Source organism: Ranitomeya imitator, chromosome 5 (genome assembly GCF_032444005.1).
Source record: "Ranitomeya imitator isolate aRanImi1 chromosome 5, aRanImi1.pri, whole genome shotgun sequence".
NCBI lineage: Eukaryota > Metazoa > Chordata > Amphibia > Anura > Dendrobatidae > Ranitomeya > Ranitomeya imitator.
Window position 1 is genome coordinate 574,459,983 of NC_091286.1, and position 16,427 is coordinate 574,476,409.

At 42.8% G+C, this 16,427-nt stretch overlaps 1 protein-coding gene across 2 annotated transcripts in view; it reads right to left on the reverse strand.

Moving 5' to 3' along the window:
• Positions 1-16,427, reverse strand: part of LOC138680890 (transcription cofactor HES-6-like) — a 34,559-nt gene that overhangs the window by 14,040 nt on the left and 4,092 nt on the right. For both annotated transcript variants that reach the window (XM_069768108.1, XM_069768107.1), the window contains exon 2: positions 6,852-6,947. In XM_069768108.1, coding sequence (XP_069624209.1) covers positions 6,852-6,947 — 96 coding nt within the window. The remainder of the gene's footprint in view (positions 1-6,851; positions 6,948-16,427) is intronic.

A 16,427-nucleotide genomic window follows, 5' to 3' on the forward strand; every position in this document is an offset into this window, starting at 1 on the left:
GGGGAGGGGCAGTACAGCAGAGCTGACAGGACTGTGTGAGGACAACTGCAAAATGTGTTTGTGATGAGTCAAAGTTCACTCTGCTGCAATTTGTTAGCTCTGCTGTAATGTGTTAGTAATGATCTCACTGCAGAACTGTGTGTAATTATGAGAGCAGTCTGTGAGTCATTAAACATCTCACACTGGTGATGCCCCCTTTAATTTAAAATATGTTCTGGAGGCAGATTCTTAGGGAGATCTATGCCCCACCCATAGATCTTAACAGCTCATTTTGGGCTCATTCAGACGTTAGTGATTTTTCATCAGTGTTTTTATGCCAAAACCAGGACTGAAACATACAGTGAAAAAAATAATTGAAAGGCTGGCAGCTGATCTTTTTTTGGAGATACTTCTGGTTTTGGCATACAAACACTGATGAAAAATCAATGACATCTGAAAGAGCCTTTATATATTAAGAAAATAGTATATTTCTATGGAATAAGATATCGGATTGCAAATATTTTATTCAGCTTCCTATAACCTGCATGCCCATAGAAAGGCTGATGCTACTGACAGATTCCTTTTAACTCATCTGCTTTTTACTGCATTTTTACTTGCCAATGTTTTTTTCCACACCTGCCTAAAACGTTTGCACTTTGACAAAGTAGATGACTTCCTTCAGTATAAGGCCGCCGTCACACATGCGAGTTTTACGGACGTAAGAGCGCAGAATCTACGTCCGTAAAACTCGCAAAAAATACGGCACAATTATTCTCTATGCCCCTGCTCCTATTTGCCGTATTTTACTGATCAGTATTATACGGCTTTCTACGGCCGTACAAAATCGCAGCATGCTGCGTTTGTCACCGTACTGCGCAAGAAATACGCCAATGAAAGTCTATGGAAGCGTGAAAAATACGGATTACACACGGACAAGCAGTGTGACTTGCGAGAAATACGCAGCGCTGTTAGAGAGAAAAGCCGGTAATTCAGTGCGGTGTACAGTAAAATCACACTGACAGCTTACAGTCCAATAGATATAATAAATGTGTACACATAGAATAGGTATATATATATATATATATGTCAGTGAGACACATATATGTATATATATTAATATTTATTCCAGCGCTATACAGCTTGAAAGCCGGTAATTCAATTACCGGCTTTTTCCTTCTCCTTCATAAAACCCGACATGATTTGAGACATGGTTTACATACAGTAAACCATGTCTTCTCTCCATTTTTTTTGCAGATTCCACACTACTAATGTCAGTAGTGTGTATCTGCAAAATTTGGCCGTTCTAGCTCTTAAAATAAAGGGTTAACTGGCGGAAAAAATTGGCGTGGGCTCCCGCGCAATTTTCTCCGCCAGAGTAGTAAAGCCAGTGACTGAGGGCAGATATTAATAGCCTGGAGAGGGTCCACGGTTATTGGCCCCCCCCTGGCTAAAAATATCTGCCCCCAGCCACCCCAGAACAGGCACATCTGGAAGATGCGCCTATTCTGGCACTTGGCCACTCTCTTCCCATTCCCGTGTAGCGGTGGGATATGGGGTAATGAAGGGTTAATGCCACCTTGCTATTGTAAGGTGACATTAAGCCTAATTAATAATGGAGAGGCGTCAATTATGACACATATCCATTATTAATCCAATTGTAGTGAAGGGTTAAATAAAACACAAACACATTCTTTAAAATTATTTTAATGAAATAAAAACAATGGTTGTTGTAGTATTTTATTCAACGCCCAATCCAGTCACTGAAGACCCTCGTTCTGTGAGTAAAGAAACATAATAAACCAACAATATACTTACCCTCCGCAGATCTGTAACGTCCAACGATGTAAATCCTTCTGAAGGGGTTAAAACATTTTGCAGCAAGGAGCTGTGCTAATGCAGGCTGCTCCTCGCTGCAAAACCCCAGGGAATGAGGCTAAAAATAGATCAATGATCTATATTTAGCATCATTTGCGGTGAGGCGCCCTCTGCTGGCTGTTCATAGATCGTGGGAAATTACCTAGAAAGCCAGGGAGCCAGGGAGCTTTCTAGGTAATTTCCCACGATCTATGAACAGCCAGCAGAGGGCGCCTCACCGCAAATGATGCTAAATATAGATCATTGATCTATTTTTAGCCTCATTCCCTGGGGTTTTGCAGCGAGGAGCAGCCTGCATTAGCACAGCTCCTTGCTGCAAAATGTTTTTACCCCTTCAGAAGGATTTACATCGTTGGACGTTACAGATCTGCGGAGGGTAAGTATATTGTTGGTTTATTATGTTTCTTTACTCACAGAACGAGGGTCTTCAGTGACTGGATTGGGCGTTGAATAAAATACTACAACAACCATTGTTTTTATTTCATTAAAATAATTTTAAAGAATGTGTTTGTGTTTTATTTAACCCTTCACTACAATTGGATTAATAATGGATAGGTGTCATAATTGACGCCTCTCCATTATTATTTAGGCTTAATGTCACCTTACAATAGCAAGGTGGCATTAACCCTTCATTACCCCATATCCCACCGCTACACGGGAATGGGAAGAGAGTGGCCAAGTGCCAGAATAGGCGCATCTTCCAGATGTGCCTGTTCTGGGGTGGCTGGGGGCAGATATTTTTAGCCAGGGGGGGGCCAATAACCGTGGACCCTCTCCAGGCTATTAATATCTGCCCTCAGTCACTGGCTTTACTACTCTGGCGGAGAAAATTGCGCGGGAGCCCACGCCAATTTTTTCCGCCAGTTAACCCTTTATTTTAAGAGCTAGAACGGCCAAATTTTGCAGATACACACTACTGACATTAGTAGTGTGGAATCTGCAAAAAAAATGGAGAGAAGACATGGTTTACTGTATGTAAACCATGTCTCAAATCATGTCGGGTTTTATGAAGGAGAAAGAAAAAGCCGGTAATTGAATTACCGGCTTTCAAGCTGTATAGCGCTGGAATAAGTATTAATATATATACATATATGTGTCTACTGACATATATATATATATATATATATATATATATATATATTCTTTTCTTTTTGGGACACATGGATCACTTCTATAGCGGTATGTTGGTTTTGCAAGCCTGCGAGAAAACCACGCAGTACGGATGCCATACGGATTACATACGGAGGATGCCATGCGCAAAAAACGCTGACACAGCCTGCCTACGGAGGAGCAACGGACCATTTTTTTGGGGACTTTTCAGCGTATTACGGCCGTAATATACGGACCGTATTGTTTTACGCTGTGTGTGAGGCCGGCCTTACAGGGAAGCAAGCAGGTTTTACTGTTTCTTTACCAGAGTGTGAAATATGGAGAGCTTCTCTTCTCTGGGACGTATCAGCTGTGATGGAGAGCTGGTTATATGCCAGATCTCAATGGCTAAGTAAAGCCCTATGATCAGGTCTGGCCTGCTCTTGGCTGTTTCACTGTTTTGTCGACTTGTTGGTCCAGAGAATATACTGGTGGTTTTGTCACACATTTTTCTCATAAATTCACCAAGGAGAATTCCAAACATGGTAAATCAATTCACCAACGTATCCCAATGGGCAGTGAATCAGAAAAACGATAATAAGAAATCAGGTACAAAGTTTCCTCACCTCCTGCCAGGAACATAACTGAATATTGTTTTTTTTATAAGCTATGTTCCCATGGATTATGAGTTCAGCTAAATGAGGAGGATACATCTGCCTGTAAACTGTTAATCTGCATGTGGGCGACATAACTGTATACAAACGGTCAATTTGCAAATGAAGGAATCATTTTCCTGCAACGGTTTAATCTGAATTTCTCGCAAAGAGTATACAGAGACAAGCACAACACAATGAGGAGAAGCTGTCACAGTATTTACCTCAGTTACTGTTTGTAGGCTCCTCCTGCTGCTTCATTATACACAGTAATCCATTTTACAGTTCTTCATACAGAACAACATCCTGCATAAAGTAAGTTAACAGCACAGACATCCCTGTGTTTCCATGTTGCACACTCCCAGTCTTCCCTCACACGTCTCTCGGCTCAGAATCAGAGAGTCTCACACATCTGCCTAACAGTGAGACAGCAGGGAGCCCCCTTCTTCAGCCACTTTCAGTCTCTCTTTTATAAAAGACCAGGCTTTTATCTCTAAATTAATCATTTTTTGTTAGCTTTCCTAATTGTATTACACTAGCTATTGAACCCGTTCTACGCCCGGGTGGCGAGCATTTATATTGGTATATGGTCTCCATCCTGGTATGTGCTGCTCCATTTTGCGCCCCCATCCTGTCATGTGCTGCTTCATCCTGCTTCCCCATCCTGTCATGTGCTGCACCCATCCTGCGCCCCCATTCTGACATGTGCTGCTCCCATCCTGCGCCACCGTTCTGTCATGTGCTGCTCCCATCCTGCGCCTCCATTCTGTCATGTGCTGCTCCCATCCTGCGCCACCGTTCTGTCATGTTCTGCTCCCATCCTGCGCCCCCGTTCTGTCATGTGCTGCTGCCATCTTGCACCCCTGTTCTGTCATGTGCTGCTCCATCCTGCGCCCCCATTCTGTCATGTACTGTTCCCATCCTGCGCCCCCGTTCTGCCATGTGCTGTTCCCATCCTGCGCCCCCATTCTGTCATGTGCTGCTCCCATCCTGCGCCCCCGTTCTGTCATGTGCTGCTCCCATCCTGCGCCCCGGTTCTGTCATGTGCTGCTCTCATCCTGCGCCCCCGTTCTGTCATGTGCTGCTGCCATCCTGCACCCCCGTTCTATCATGTGCTGCCCTATTCTGTCATGTGCTGCTCCCATCCTGCGCCCCCGTTCTGTCATGTGCTGCTCCCATCCTGCGCCACCGTTCTTTAATTTGCTGCTCCCATCCATATGCCCCATACGCTGCTCCATAATATATGCCCTGTATCAGGTGGCGTAAGTAACAAATAGCTGTGGCATGAAGTGCCACAGCCTCATGCCACAGCAATTTGTTACTTGCGCCACCTGATTCCTTTCCGCTGCCATTTACTTGGTCCTCATGCTGGCGGAATCGGCGCCTGCGCAGTCCGCGCTTTCCAGCGCCATTTTCTTGAAGACACACTGCAGTGTGTCTTCAAGAAAATGGGGCCGGAAAGCGCGGACTGCGCAGGCGCCGATTTCCGGAGCCATTTTCTTGAAGACACACTGCAGTGTGTCTTCAAGAAAATGGCGCCGGAAAGCGTGGACTGCGCAGGCGCCGATTCCGGCAGCATGACCAAGAAAATGGCGGCGAAAAGGAATCAGGTGGCGTAAGTAACAAATTGCTGTGGCATGAAGTGCCACAGCTTCATGCCACAGCAATTTGTTACTTACGCCATTCCTTTCCGCCCATTTTCTTCGTCCTCCTGCTGCCGGAATCGGCGCCTGCGCAGTCCGCACTTTCCGGCGCCATTTTCTTGAAGACACACCTGCAGTGTGTCTTCAAGAAAATGGCGCCGGAAAGCGCAGACTGCGCAGGCGCCGATCCCGGAAGCAGGAATCGGCGCCTGCGCAGTCTGCGCTTTCCGGCGCCACTTTCTTGAAGACACACCTGCAGTGTGTCTTCAAGAAAATGGGGCCGGAAAGCGCGGACTGCGCAGGTGCCGATTTCCGGAGCCATTTTCTTGAAGACACACAGCAGTGTGTCTTCAAGAAAATGGCGCCGGAAAGCGCGGACTGCGCAGGCGCCGATTCCGGCAGCATGACCAAGAAAATGGCGGCGAAAAGGAATCAGGTGGCGTAAGTAACAAATTGCTGTGGCATGAAGTGCCACAGCTTCATGCCACAGCAATTTGTTACTTACGCCATTCCTTTCCGCCCATTTTCTTCGTCCTCCTGCTGCCGGAATCGGCGCCTGCGCAGTCCGCACTTTCCGGCGCCATTTTCTTGAAGACACACCTGCAGTGTGTCTTCAAGAAAATGGCGCCGGAAAGCGCAGACTGCGCAGGCGCCGATCCCGGAAGCAGGAATCGGCGCCTGCGCAGTCTGCGCTTTCCGGCGCCACTTTCTTGAAGACACACCTGCAGTGTGTCTTCAAGAAAATGGCGCTGGAAAGCGCGGACTGCGCAGGCGCCGATCCTAGCAGCAGGAATCGGCGCCTGCGCAGTCCGCGCTTTCCGGCGCAATTTTCTTGAAGACACACTGCAGTGCGCAGGCGCCGATTCCGGCAGCAGGACAAAGGAATTAGGCGGCGTAAGTAACAAATTGCTGTGGCATGAAGTGCCACAGCTTCATACCACAGCAATTTGTTACTTACGCCATTCCTTTCCACCCATTTTCTTCGTCCTCCTGCTGCCGGAATCGGCGCCTGCGCGGTCCGCGCTTTCCGGCGCCATTTTCTTGAAGACACACCTGCAGTGTGTCTTCAAGAAAATGGCGCCGAAAAGTGCGGACTGCGCAGGCGCCGATTCCGGCAGCAGGAGGACGAAGAAAATGGGCGGGGCGGAAAGGAATGGCGTAAGTAACAAATTGCTGTGGCATGAAGTGCCACAGCATAATCAGGGCACTAATATGTGCACGGTGTCCCCCTGCTCTCGACCCCCTGCTCCCGGCAGTCCGCGCCTTCCGGCGCCATTTTTTTTTCCTGACACTCTATAATGTAGCGCTAGGAGCGTCGCGCCTGCACAGTCTATAAAGGCTTCGGACAGAGTGATGCTCCCAGCGTTATATTATAGATTTGATAGAAGTTGTTTTTTTTTGTGGTCTATTTTACTTCATGAAATTTTTCTGGAGGTGATAGATTAGCTTTTGCAAAGAATAAAACTTTAAAAATCGTCCCCTTGAAAATATAGATCCCTGAGTAGTCAATGAATTCATACATAATATATCTAAAAAGAACTGTCTCACTAGGAAGGTGACAAAAGTTTCCTCATGATGTTAGGGGGAAATGTTCTGTAAGCATGGTACTTACATCAAGATGAAATGCTCTGATCACAGTTTCTTTTAGCTGCTCCAGACAGGAGTTAATACGTTCTCTTCGCTTTCGTTCAATGAGCGGCTTTCTGAGCTAAATTGATGGATACAAAATGTATGTTGATTTGGAGAAGAATATCATAAGCTTCATCTAATATACATATAGTAGTTTTAGAAATGACTGGACACAAAAGTCAGGGTGTTGCTGGGAGTTGTAGCTATGCAGTAGCTATAGAGCAGGGGTCCCCAACTCCAGGCCTCGAGGGCCGCCAACAGTGCAGGTTTTCAGGATTTCCTTAGCATTGCATCGGTGGTAATGTGATCATCTGCACAGGTGATGATTCCAACCCCTGTGCAATACTAAGGAAATCCTGAAAACCTGCACTGTTGGCGGCCCTCGAGGCCTGGAGTTGGGGACCACTGCTATAGAGCAACAGATTAGAGGCCAAGGGTATAATGAATAATGTATGCTAGCACTTTGCTGGCTAGGCAGCTCCAAAAAGTATGATGGACTAAGTATGCTGAAGTGACCTTACAATGGACCAGCATAAACAGCCAGTTATCATATTGATAGTGTAAGCAAATGGGCAAGAGAAGTATAAGGTTGAAGATCATGACTAGCTGAGTAAATGCTAGTGAACACCGCCATCTGCTGGTCAAAGGCAAAAGTGAAAGTAAAGAAAGAAATACAGTTGGAACTTAATAGTGGGAACCTATTTTCTGACAGGAAGAGTAAAGATGACACCAGGTCAGGTGACACATGGGTCATTAGCTGCTACTTGACTGCAGCAGGTATCTGACACCTGATAACAAAAGAACTGTACCTGTGTGGAAGATATGTATGGAGTTCTTTATACTGTACCCTGGGGACATTAATAATGGATTGCCCAGTTTTTCAAAAATCCAATGAAAAGTATTCATGACATTGACAGTGTGATTTATTAGTCTAACAGATGCCTCAATTACTTAAAAAATTTTGGGAATCTGTTAGCCCAATAAAAGGCAAATTTACTAATGATATTTACACCATGAGTGAAGACATTAAATTAGGGCATGTCCCACACAAATTGGATATGCTGCGGATTTTCTTACCAGACTTTTGCATTGTTAAAATCCACAACATGCCTGACTAGTGTGAACGTACCCTCGTGCTCAGTGAACACAAAACTGAGATGGCTGTTCACCAAGTGTGACGCTTTTCCAGCAACCTTGAGAGCGGCTCCAGCATTACTGCCCTTTGGAGACCCATAGCTCTACAAGTGCTTCATACTCTTCTATTTCAGCATCTTGTGACAGTGCAGACAAAGCTTAGGAAGATTCGAAACGTCACATTTTGTCACAGATCGTTGAATTATTACAAGCTGTTTACCACTGTATCTTCGTATAATTTTTTGGGACTTATATAAATTCTGTAAATAAATATTTCCTGTATTGCAAGAATAGAAGACTGGAGTGTGCTATGTTATTATATGGACTATTTCTGGGGTTAATCTATTCACTAGCACCTCTTGGCATATGTTAATAGAGTGTGCTGCCTTTTCCTTCTTCCACATTAATTATCCGGCATTGGTCTCTAACATACGACCTTGAACCAAGCTTGGCCACGGCTGTGAAAATAATTTAGATGCGCTGTCAGTCTCTGACCTGACGGCATTTCAATGGTGTCACATCAGATGCGAGCGTGTTACGGCTATCATCAGCCCACAACGGCGTGATCTTGTGGAACCAGTGGGTTAGTATGGCAGTCAGGGTCCTACTGAAGGCTCCCGTCACTATCATCTTGGTACTCCTCTGATGTCAAACTCTGGCCCCCAAGGTGATTACATTCGGTCCGCGAGGAAGTACCCGATGACTGTTTACACTTGGCCCGCAACAATGCCTCGGTCATGTGATCTGACTCCTGGCTCGCTATATGTGGGCGGGGAGTTAGGATTCATGGTCGCATCGTCAGTCGTGACGCAGGCGGTGATGTGCCCGCCCCTGTCCTGTGATCGTCACTGTGCACCAATGAATGGGGCTGTAACATATCTGCAAAGTTATCCACATTGGCGTTTGAAATCTAAGGAAGAGAAGAGTAATCTCCACATGGTTTAGCTAAAGCTCAGACACTGAGTTCCTTCAGAAATGGTCAGAAAAAAAGAGAAGTGCTGCATTTTGTAATCTGGCAGTCTCATTGCATTGAGACCAGTCTGCTAGTTTCCCCTATCCTTTGGATATCTTTTGATAACTTTCAATGATGGTACTTCCTGCCTAGGGGGTTGTACTGTGCCTCTTTCTGATCTGACATTGGTCGTACTGGGGTACTGCTGTGCCACATTTGGACATTTCTCCAGGTTTTGTGAATATATATATTTTAATCAGAATAAGACATGTTCACAATACATGCCAGCTTTGGACAGTTGCATGGACAGCCGTCTTACCCAACATGCAGAAGAGGTCAGATCAGGACTGAAGAAAGAAGATCAATCGTTTTATCCTTATAATAAAACTAATTACTGGCTAAGAGGTGACTTGGATTACATTGCTAAGGAGAAAATAAGAGAATGTTAAATATTGTGCATCAGATCTCACAGAAATACAGTGTACTAATAAACACATTTACCAGCTATTCTCAGGATAGGTGATAAATGTCTGATCGTTGGGGCCGTCACAATCTCTTGCCTGCAGTGAGGAGTATGAATGAAGTAGCGGTGGAGCAAGCAGCTCCATTAAAACCTATTGGGATGTACAGAACAACCAGACATTTTGCAGACAAAGAGCTGTTGCTTTTTTTCAGTCAACTAGCAACCAAGACGAGATGCCAGGAATCTGGCTTGGATCAGAGTGCATCAGAGTACATCAGCATATTCAATGTTAAAGCAAAACTTAAAGGAGTTGTCCCACAAACAAAGTACACTTTAATCAATAGGTCTTGGAATAATAATACATTCCACAATTGGAAATGTTCCTGTGCTGAGATAATCTTATAAATGTGTCCCTGCTGTGTACTGTGTAATGGCCGTGTCTGATCCTGAAGGGACAATGCAAAAGACAGTATACAGACATAACAGCACAGGATCCCTGCTGCTTGCTTCTGTAAGGAAAAACATTTCCCTGCCTGGTTAAAAATTTGTTTTATATCCCACAAAGAATCAGCTGTGATCCCCTGCTGTCCTGTCTGTATATTTTCTTTTGCGTCCTCCCCTGCCCAGGAGCTGTGGTATGATCAGACCATATTTCTACACAGTCAGACACAGCCATTACACAGTACGCAGCAGGGGCACATTTTATCTCTGGAAAATATCTTTTTTTTTTTTTAGCACATCCAATTTTGGAACTTACTTTATTCTAAGACCTATCAATTAAAATGTACCTTGTTTGTGGGACAAGCCCTTTAAGCTTGTTTCCATATGAAAAGGTTTGTGATATTTGATAAGGGAAAATGTCCTCAATTGTAGACATTGTTTTAATGTTTTTGTTGGCTGTCGACGTTGTCCAAGTTTTTAATTTTGGCCCTCTGTGTATTTGAGTTTGACATCCCTGCTTTAGAGTATACCGGTAATTACACTATATACTGCAATACTAAAAACTAAATACGGTAACTAAAAAAAAAAATGAAAAAGAGTTTTTAAAAATGTAAATAAAAAAATGTATAAAAATTTGATTCAATTACCTTTTACTGCATGTCAAAGAAAGAAAATAATCATATCTTATATCGCCGCATACACAAAAGTCAGATCTATCGAATTATAAAATTGATTACCCGGATTGGTAAACATTACAAGGAGAAAAAAAAAATCAAACACCAGGATTGTGACTTTTCAGTCATCCACCTCTTTAAAACATTCAATAAAAAGTGATTAAGACATCATATGTTCCCCAAAATGGTATCATTGAAAATGTCAGCTGGCCACACAAAAAAAACAAACCTTTACACAGTTCCATTAACGCAAAAGTAGAAATGTTACGGGTGTCAGAAAATAGTGACACAAGACAAATTCTATTTTACAAACTTGTGAATTTTTTTCACAACTCGAAGGTGCAAAATTAGAAATAGGCCCAGTCATGAAGCAATTTAAAGGAAACCTGTCACCTGATTCACGCTGTCCAAACCGTGGGCAGCCGCATACTTACATATGAAAAGCTCCGGCAGGTGATTGACAGGTCTCTCCCTTGTATGTACATATGGAATGACCTGTCAAGTCAATCACTTCTAGCAGTGCTTGTAAGAGCCGGGCGATGGTTGTGCCGTACTCGTCTCATCGCTGGCTATGGTACCCAAAGTATATTCTCTCTTAAACACCAGAATCTGTTTCATGCAGCTTTTGGTTTGAGCAGCATGAATCAGATGATGTGTTCTCTTTATGGTGCCCATTCACCTTTGATAGCGCTCTGCTAAATTTAACTCCTTTTGTCATCCAGGAGATAACTCACTTCTTATTCCCATCTTCCTATTAAGAAAATGTGTCTGGCTGAACATGCATATAGTCATGGATGAAAGTGTTGGCACCCTTCAAATTGGTCCAGAAAATGATTGGAATTACACGTTTTGTAATACACACGTTTATTTCCTTTGTATGTATTGGAACACCACAAAAAAACGGGGGAACAAGGGCAAATTGGACATAATTTCACATAAAACCGCAAAATGGTCCAGACAAAACCGTTGGCACTCTAAACTTAATATTTGGTTGCACAAACTTTGGAATACATAACTGCAACTAATTACTTCCTGTAACCATCAACAACCTTCTTACACCTGTCATCTGGAATTTTGGACCACTTCTTTTGAAGGGAGCCTTCTTTCAACAGCAATTTTAAGATTTCCCCACAGGTGTTCAATGGGATTTAGATCTGGACTTATTGCTGCCACTTCAGAACTCTCCAGTGTTTTGTTCCATCCATTTCTGGGTGCTTCTTGAACTTTATTTGGGGTCATTGTCCTGCTGGAAGACCCACGACCTAGGACATAAACCCGGCTTTCTAACACTGGGCATTACATTATGACCCAAAATTATTTGGTAATCTTCAGATTTCATGATCCCTTGCACACAGTCAAGGCACACAGTGCCAAAGGCAGCAAAACAAACCCAAAACATCTTTGAACCTCCACCATATTTGATTGTAGGTACTGCGTTTCTTTTCTTGTGCCTCACTTCGTATATGGTAAATAGAATTGTGTAATTTACCATAAAGCTTTCTCTTGGTCTCATCTGTTCACAAGATGCTTTCCCAGAAGGATTTTGGCTTACTCACATACATTTTGGCAAACTGCAGTCTAGCTTTTTTATGTCTGTGTCAGCAGGGGTCCTTCTGGGTCTTCTGCCATAGCATTTAATTTTATTCAAATTTAGACTGATAATTCTCGCTGACACTGATGCACCCTGAGGCGTTTTTTCTGCGGAGTTTGCACACCGGTGCTACCATGACTGCAGGTATTATGCGATACCTTTGTAGCTTTAGCCCACTGTAATCGTTACATGTTATTTTTAGGCTCTTGGGGTATTGTGCAATATGTATGGGGTGATCCTATTAGTGAGGTAGTATTTTTCTTTTCCACCTCATAGCCATTATCCTTAGGGTAGTGTGGGTATGTACTTTTTTACTCTGGTATGGTAGGCATCCTATGTACTTTTTGGGTCATGTTCGTACTTGGTGTGCTCTATCCGTAGTACATTTCTCTTTCTGCAGCTACCATTATATGGATGGTTGTACCATCTTATTTGTACTCTCTTGACTGATTTTTTTTTTGTTATCATTTATTGTATATTATTATTATTCTACTAATAAAAATTTTGCTATATTGGATATTGCTCCTTCAAGTTTCTCTTTTCGGTATATGTATTGATATGAAGGATTAATCCTTTTTTGGATCGGGTGGTTCTCTTATTGGCATATGAGGCGTTCTCTTTAAGTGCACTGATGCACCCTGAGCCTGCAGGACAGCTTGAATTTCTTTGAAACTTGATTGGGGCTGCTTATCCTCCATCTGGCTATCCTGCGTTGCAACCGTTTATCAATTTTTCCCTCCCTGTCCATGTCCAGGAGGATTAGCTACAGTGCCATAGGTTGTAAACTTCTTGATTCTGTTGTGCACAGTGGACAAAGGAACATTAAGATCTCTGAGATTGTTGATATTGTTCAACAATTTTCTCAAGTCCTCAGCTTTCTTTTCTCCATGCTTAGTGTGGCACATACAATGCAAAGACTGATTAAACTTCTCACCTTTTTATCTTGTTTCAGGTGTGATTTTCACATGCTACTTGTCATAGGTGCTACTTATCACGTGCTTGAAACAAAGTTGTTCACAAACAATTTTGGAAAAGTGACAACAATTTTTCTCCACCCATTTGTGGGTTTTTGTGTGAAATTATGTCCAATTTTGCTTTTTCCCCCCTCTGTTTTTTGTGTTGTTCCAATAGACACAAAGGAAATAAACATGTGTATAACAAAACAAGTGCAATTGCAAACATTTTCTAGGACAAATAATTCATTTTCTGGAACAATTTCAAGGGTGCCAATACTTTTGTCCATGACTCTATATATGGAGGAGATGAATGTCCAGGTGACACTTATCTAATGTGTATTGCTAGCCTTAGCTTGCCCATATAATAAATCCAGCCACAGAAGTACACATATAAAATATATAGGGTGTGATTCATTAAGGCATTTTGCCAGTTTTCTGGTGTAAAACACCTTGAAATTTTTGCCCAACTTGAAGTTCCACAAAATTTTGCAACTTTTTGTACTTTTACGTCAGTCCTAGCCAGCTTTACCAAAATGAGATGAATTAGGGTGTGATGATGTGTGGCAAAGATCACTTGGAATATTCTTTAAAATTTAGGCTTCTTTTTCTCCAGAAATGTTATCAAGTCTCTGACTGAAGTAACATTTCTGGTGGAGACACATGACAGCTGTAAAATAAACCTAATCCAATAACTAATGTGCGCCTCTTAATGAAGTAAATAAATAGGGCAGCACACTGCAGCGCCAAAACATGCAAACTTGAAAACACGAAATATGAACTGCATTAGAAATATGAAAAATGAGAGCTTTTAGCGCACAAAAATGGCCAATTTTATGTGTACCTCGTAGCCACTTTACGGCATCTCTCTTATACGAGGTCCTACGCTTGACCTACCTCACTGAGAATAAACGTCTCCATCTGAATGGGTATATGTGAAACCTCTTCTTGGACTCAAATTCTCTCTCTCTCTCTGTGGAGGGGTATTGGACCTACTATAATTGAAACACCTGAAGCTAGGAGGCGGGGAGTGCACGATCAGAAGGCTAGAGAATACATTTCAAAAACCTGACCTGCACATCCAAACATAGACTGAGTGTGAACAGGTGCTGAACCCAGAGTCGCCAACTCGTATATAGTTAAATAAATAGGGCAGCACACTGCAGCGCCAAAACATGCAAACTTGAAAACACGAAATTTGAACTGCATTACTGCACTAGAAATATGAAAAATGAGAGCTTTTAGCGCACAAAAATGGCCAATTTTATGTGTACCTTTTATGTGTAAGTTTGCATGTTTTGGCGCTGCAGTGTGCTGCCCTATTTAATTAACTATATACGAGTTGGCGACTCTGGGTTCAGCACCTGTTCACACTCAGTCTATGTTTGGATGTGCAGGTCAGGTTTTTGAAATCTTAATGAAGTAGGCGCATCTCACTCCAGTGGTGCCGTCATTAAGGCTGGCATGCACAACACCAGTGCCTTTATGTATAGTCCAAGACACAACGGTACCTACAAAATTAAAGAGAACCTGTCATGTCCAATTACACTATAAACCTGCAGATAAAGGGATAATCTGCAGGTTATTAGCATTATGAAGGTGCCCGGCCTCTGTAATTTAACTTTATTTCCCATGAGAGCCTCCGTCTTTCAGTCATACAGATGTGCCAACACAACTTCAGTCTAAAATCACTAACTACACTGTGAACTGCAGGTGTAAACATGCCCCGGCACTTTGACTGGCAGCTCGCTTTCCACTGATGCACGGTAAAGCTGACTATTAGTTAACCCCTTTCCGACATCGGGCATAAATGTATGCCGATGTCAGACTCCCTCCCTTTGATGTGGGCAACGGCAGTGAGCCCACATCTTTCTGGCACATGTCAGCTGTTTAGAACAGCTGACATGTGCCTCTAACAGCCACGGGTGGAATCGCGAACCACCCGCAGCTGTTAACCCGTTAAATGCCACAGTCAAACTCTGACAGCGGCATTTAACTCAAGCTTCTGGCAAATGCTCAGGAAATCCGCCTATCGGTGACCCCTGTCATGTTATCGCAGGTCACCGATGGGTTGGCATGACAACCAGAGATCTCCAGCAGACCTCTATGGTTGTCACTGCCAGATTGCCCGGTGGTCGGCATTCATAGCAAGTGAGTAATTCTGCTACATACAGGCGATCTGATCAATGCCTGTATGTAGCAGAGCCGATTGGATAAGTGCAGCTTCTAGTCTCCCATGGAGACTATTGAAGCATGCCAAAAGTAAAAACAAAATGTTTTAAAAAATATATAAAATATAAATATATACATAAATATAAAAAATATATATATATAAAAGTTAAAATCACCCCCCTTTCGCCCCATTTGAAATAAAACAATAAAAAAATAAACATACACACATTTGGTATTGCCGCAGTCAGAATCTCCCGATCTATCAATATAAAAAAAGAATGAACCCAATCGCTAAACAGCGTAATGGGAAAAAATTAAAAATGCCAGAATTACGTTTTTTTCGGTCGCCACAACATTGCATTTAAATGCAATAATGGGCGATATAAATATCATAGCTGCACCAAAATGGTATCATTAAAAACATCAGCTCGGCACGCAAAAAATAAGCCCTCACCCAACCCGAGAAAATGGCGCAATTTTTTTTCTTTTAACAAACTTTGGAATTTTTTTTCACCACTTAAATAAAAAAGCACCTAGACATGTTTGGTGTCTACGAACTAGTAATGACCTGGAAAATCATATTGGCAGGTCAGTTTTAGCACTTAGTGAACATGGTAAAAAAAAAAACAAATAAACAACTGTGGGATTGCACTTTTTTTGCAATTTCACTGAACTTGGAATTTTTTTCCCGTTTTTGAGTACATGACATGGTAAAACCAATGGTGTCATTCAAAAGTACAACTCGTCCCACAAAAAACAAGCCCTCACATGGCTGTTTTGACTAAAAAATAAAAAAGTTATGGCACTGGGAAGAAGGTGAGCAAAAAATGAAAATGCAAAACCAAAAATACCTCTGGTCATTAAGGGGTTAAACTATCAGGGCGTGTGTACTTTATAGTGAGTAATGATTGAAGCTATGTTGGCAGACCTTTATGAATGAAAGCCAGCAACTCCAAGGGGAAATAAAGTTTTTCTCCTGGGTGCTGTGCTTTTAATACAGTGGCCGGACACCTGCTGTATAGATTAATCCTTCATCTGCAGGTTAATAGCATTATCGGACATGATAGGTTCCCTTTAAATGGGTTGCTCACTACTCAGACATTCCCTTCAGAGATGGGCGGACACCTGAATGTTCAGGTTCAGCGGGTTCGACTACAAGTTACAAAAAGTTCTGGTTTG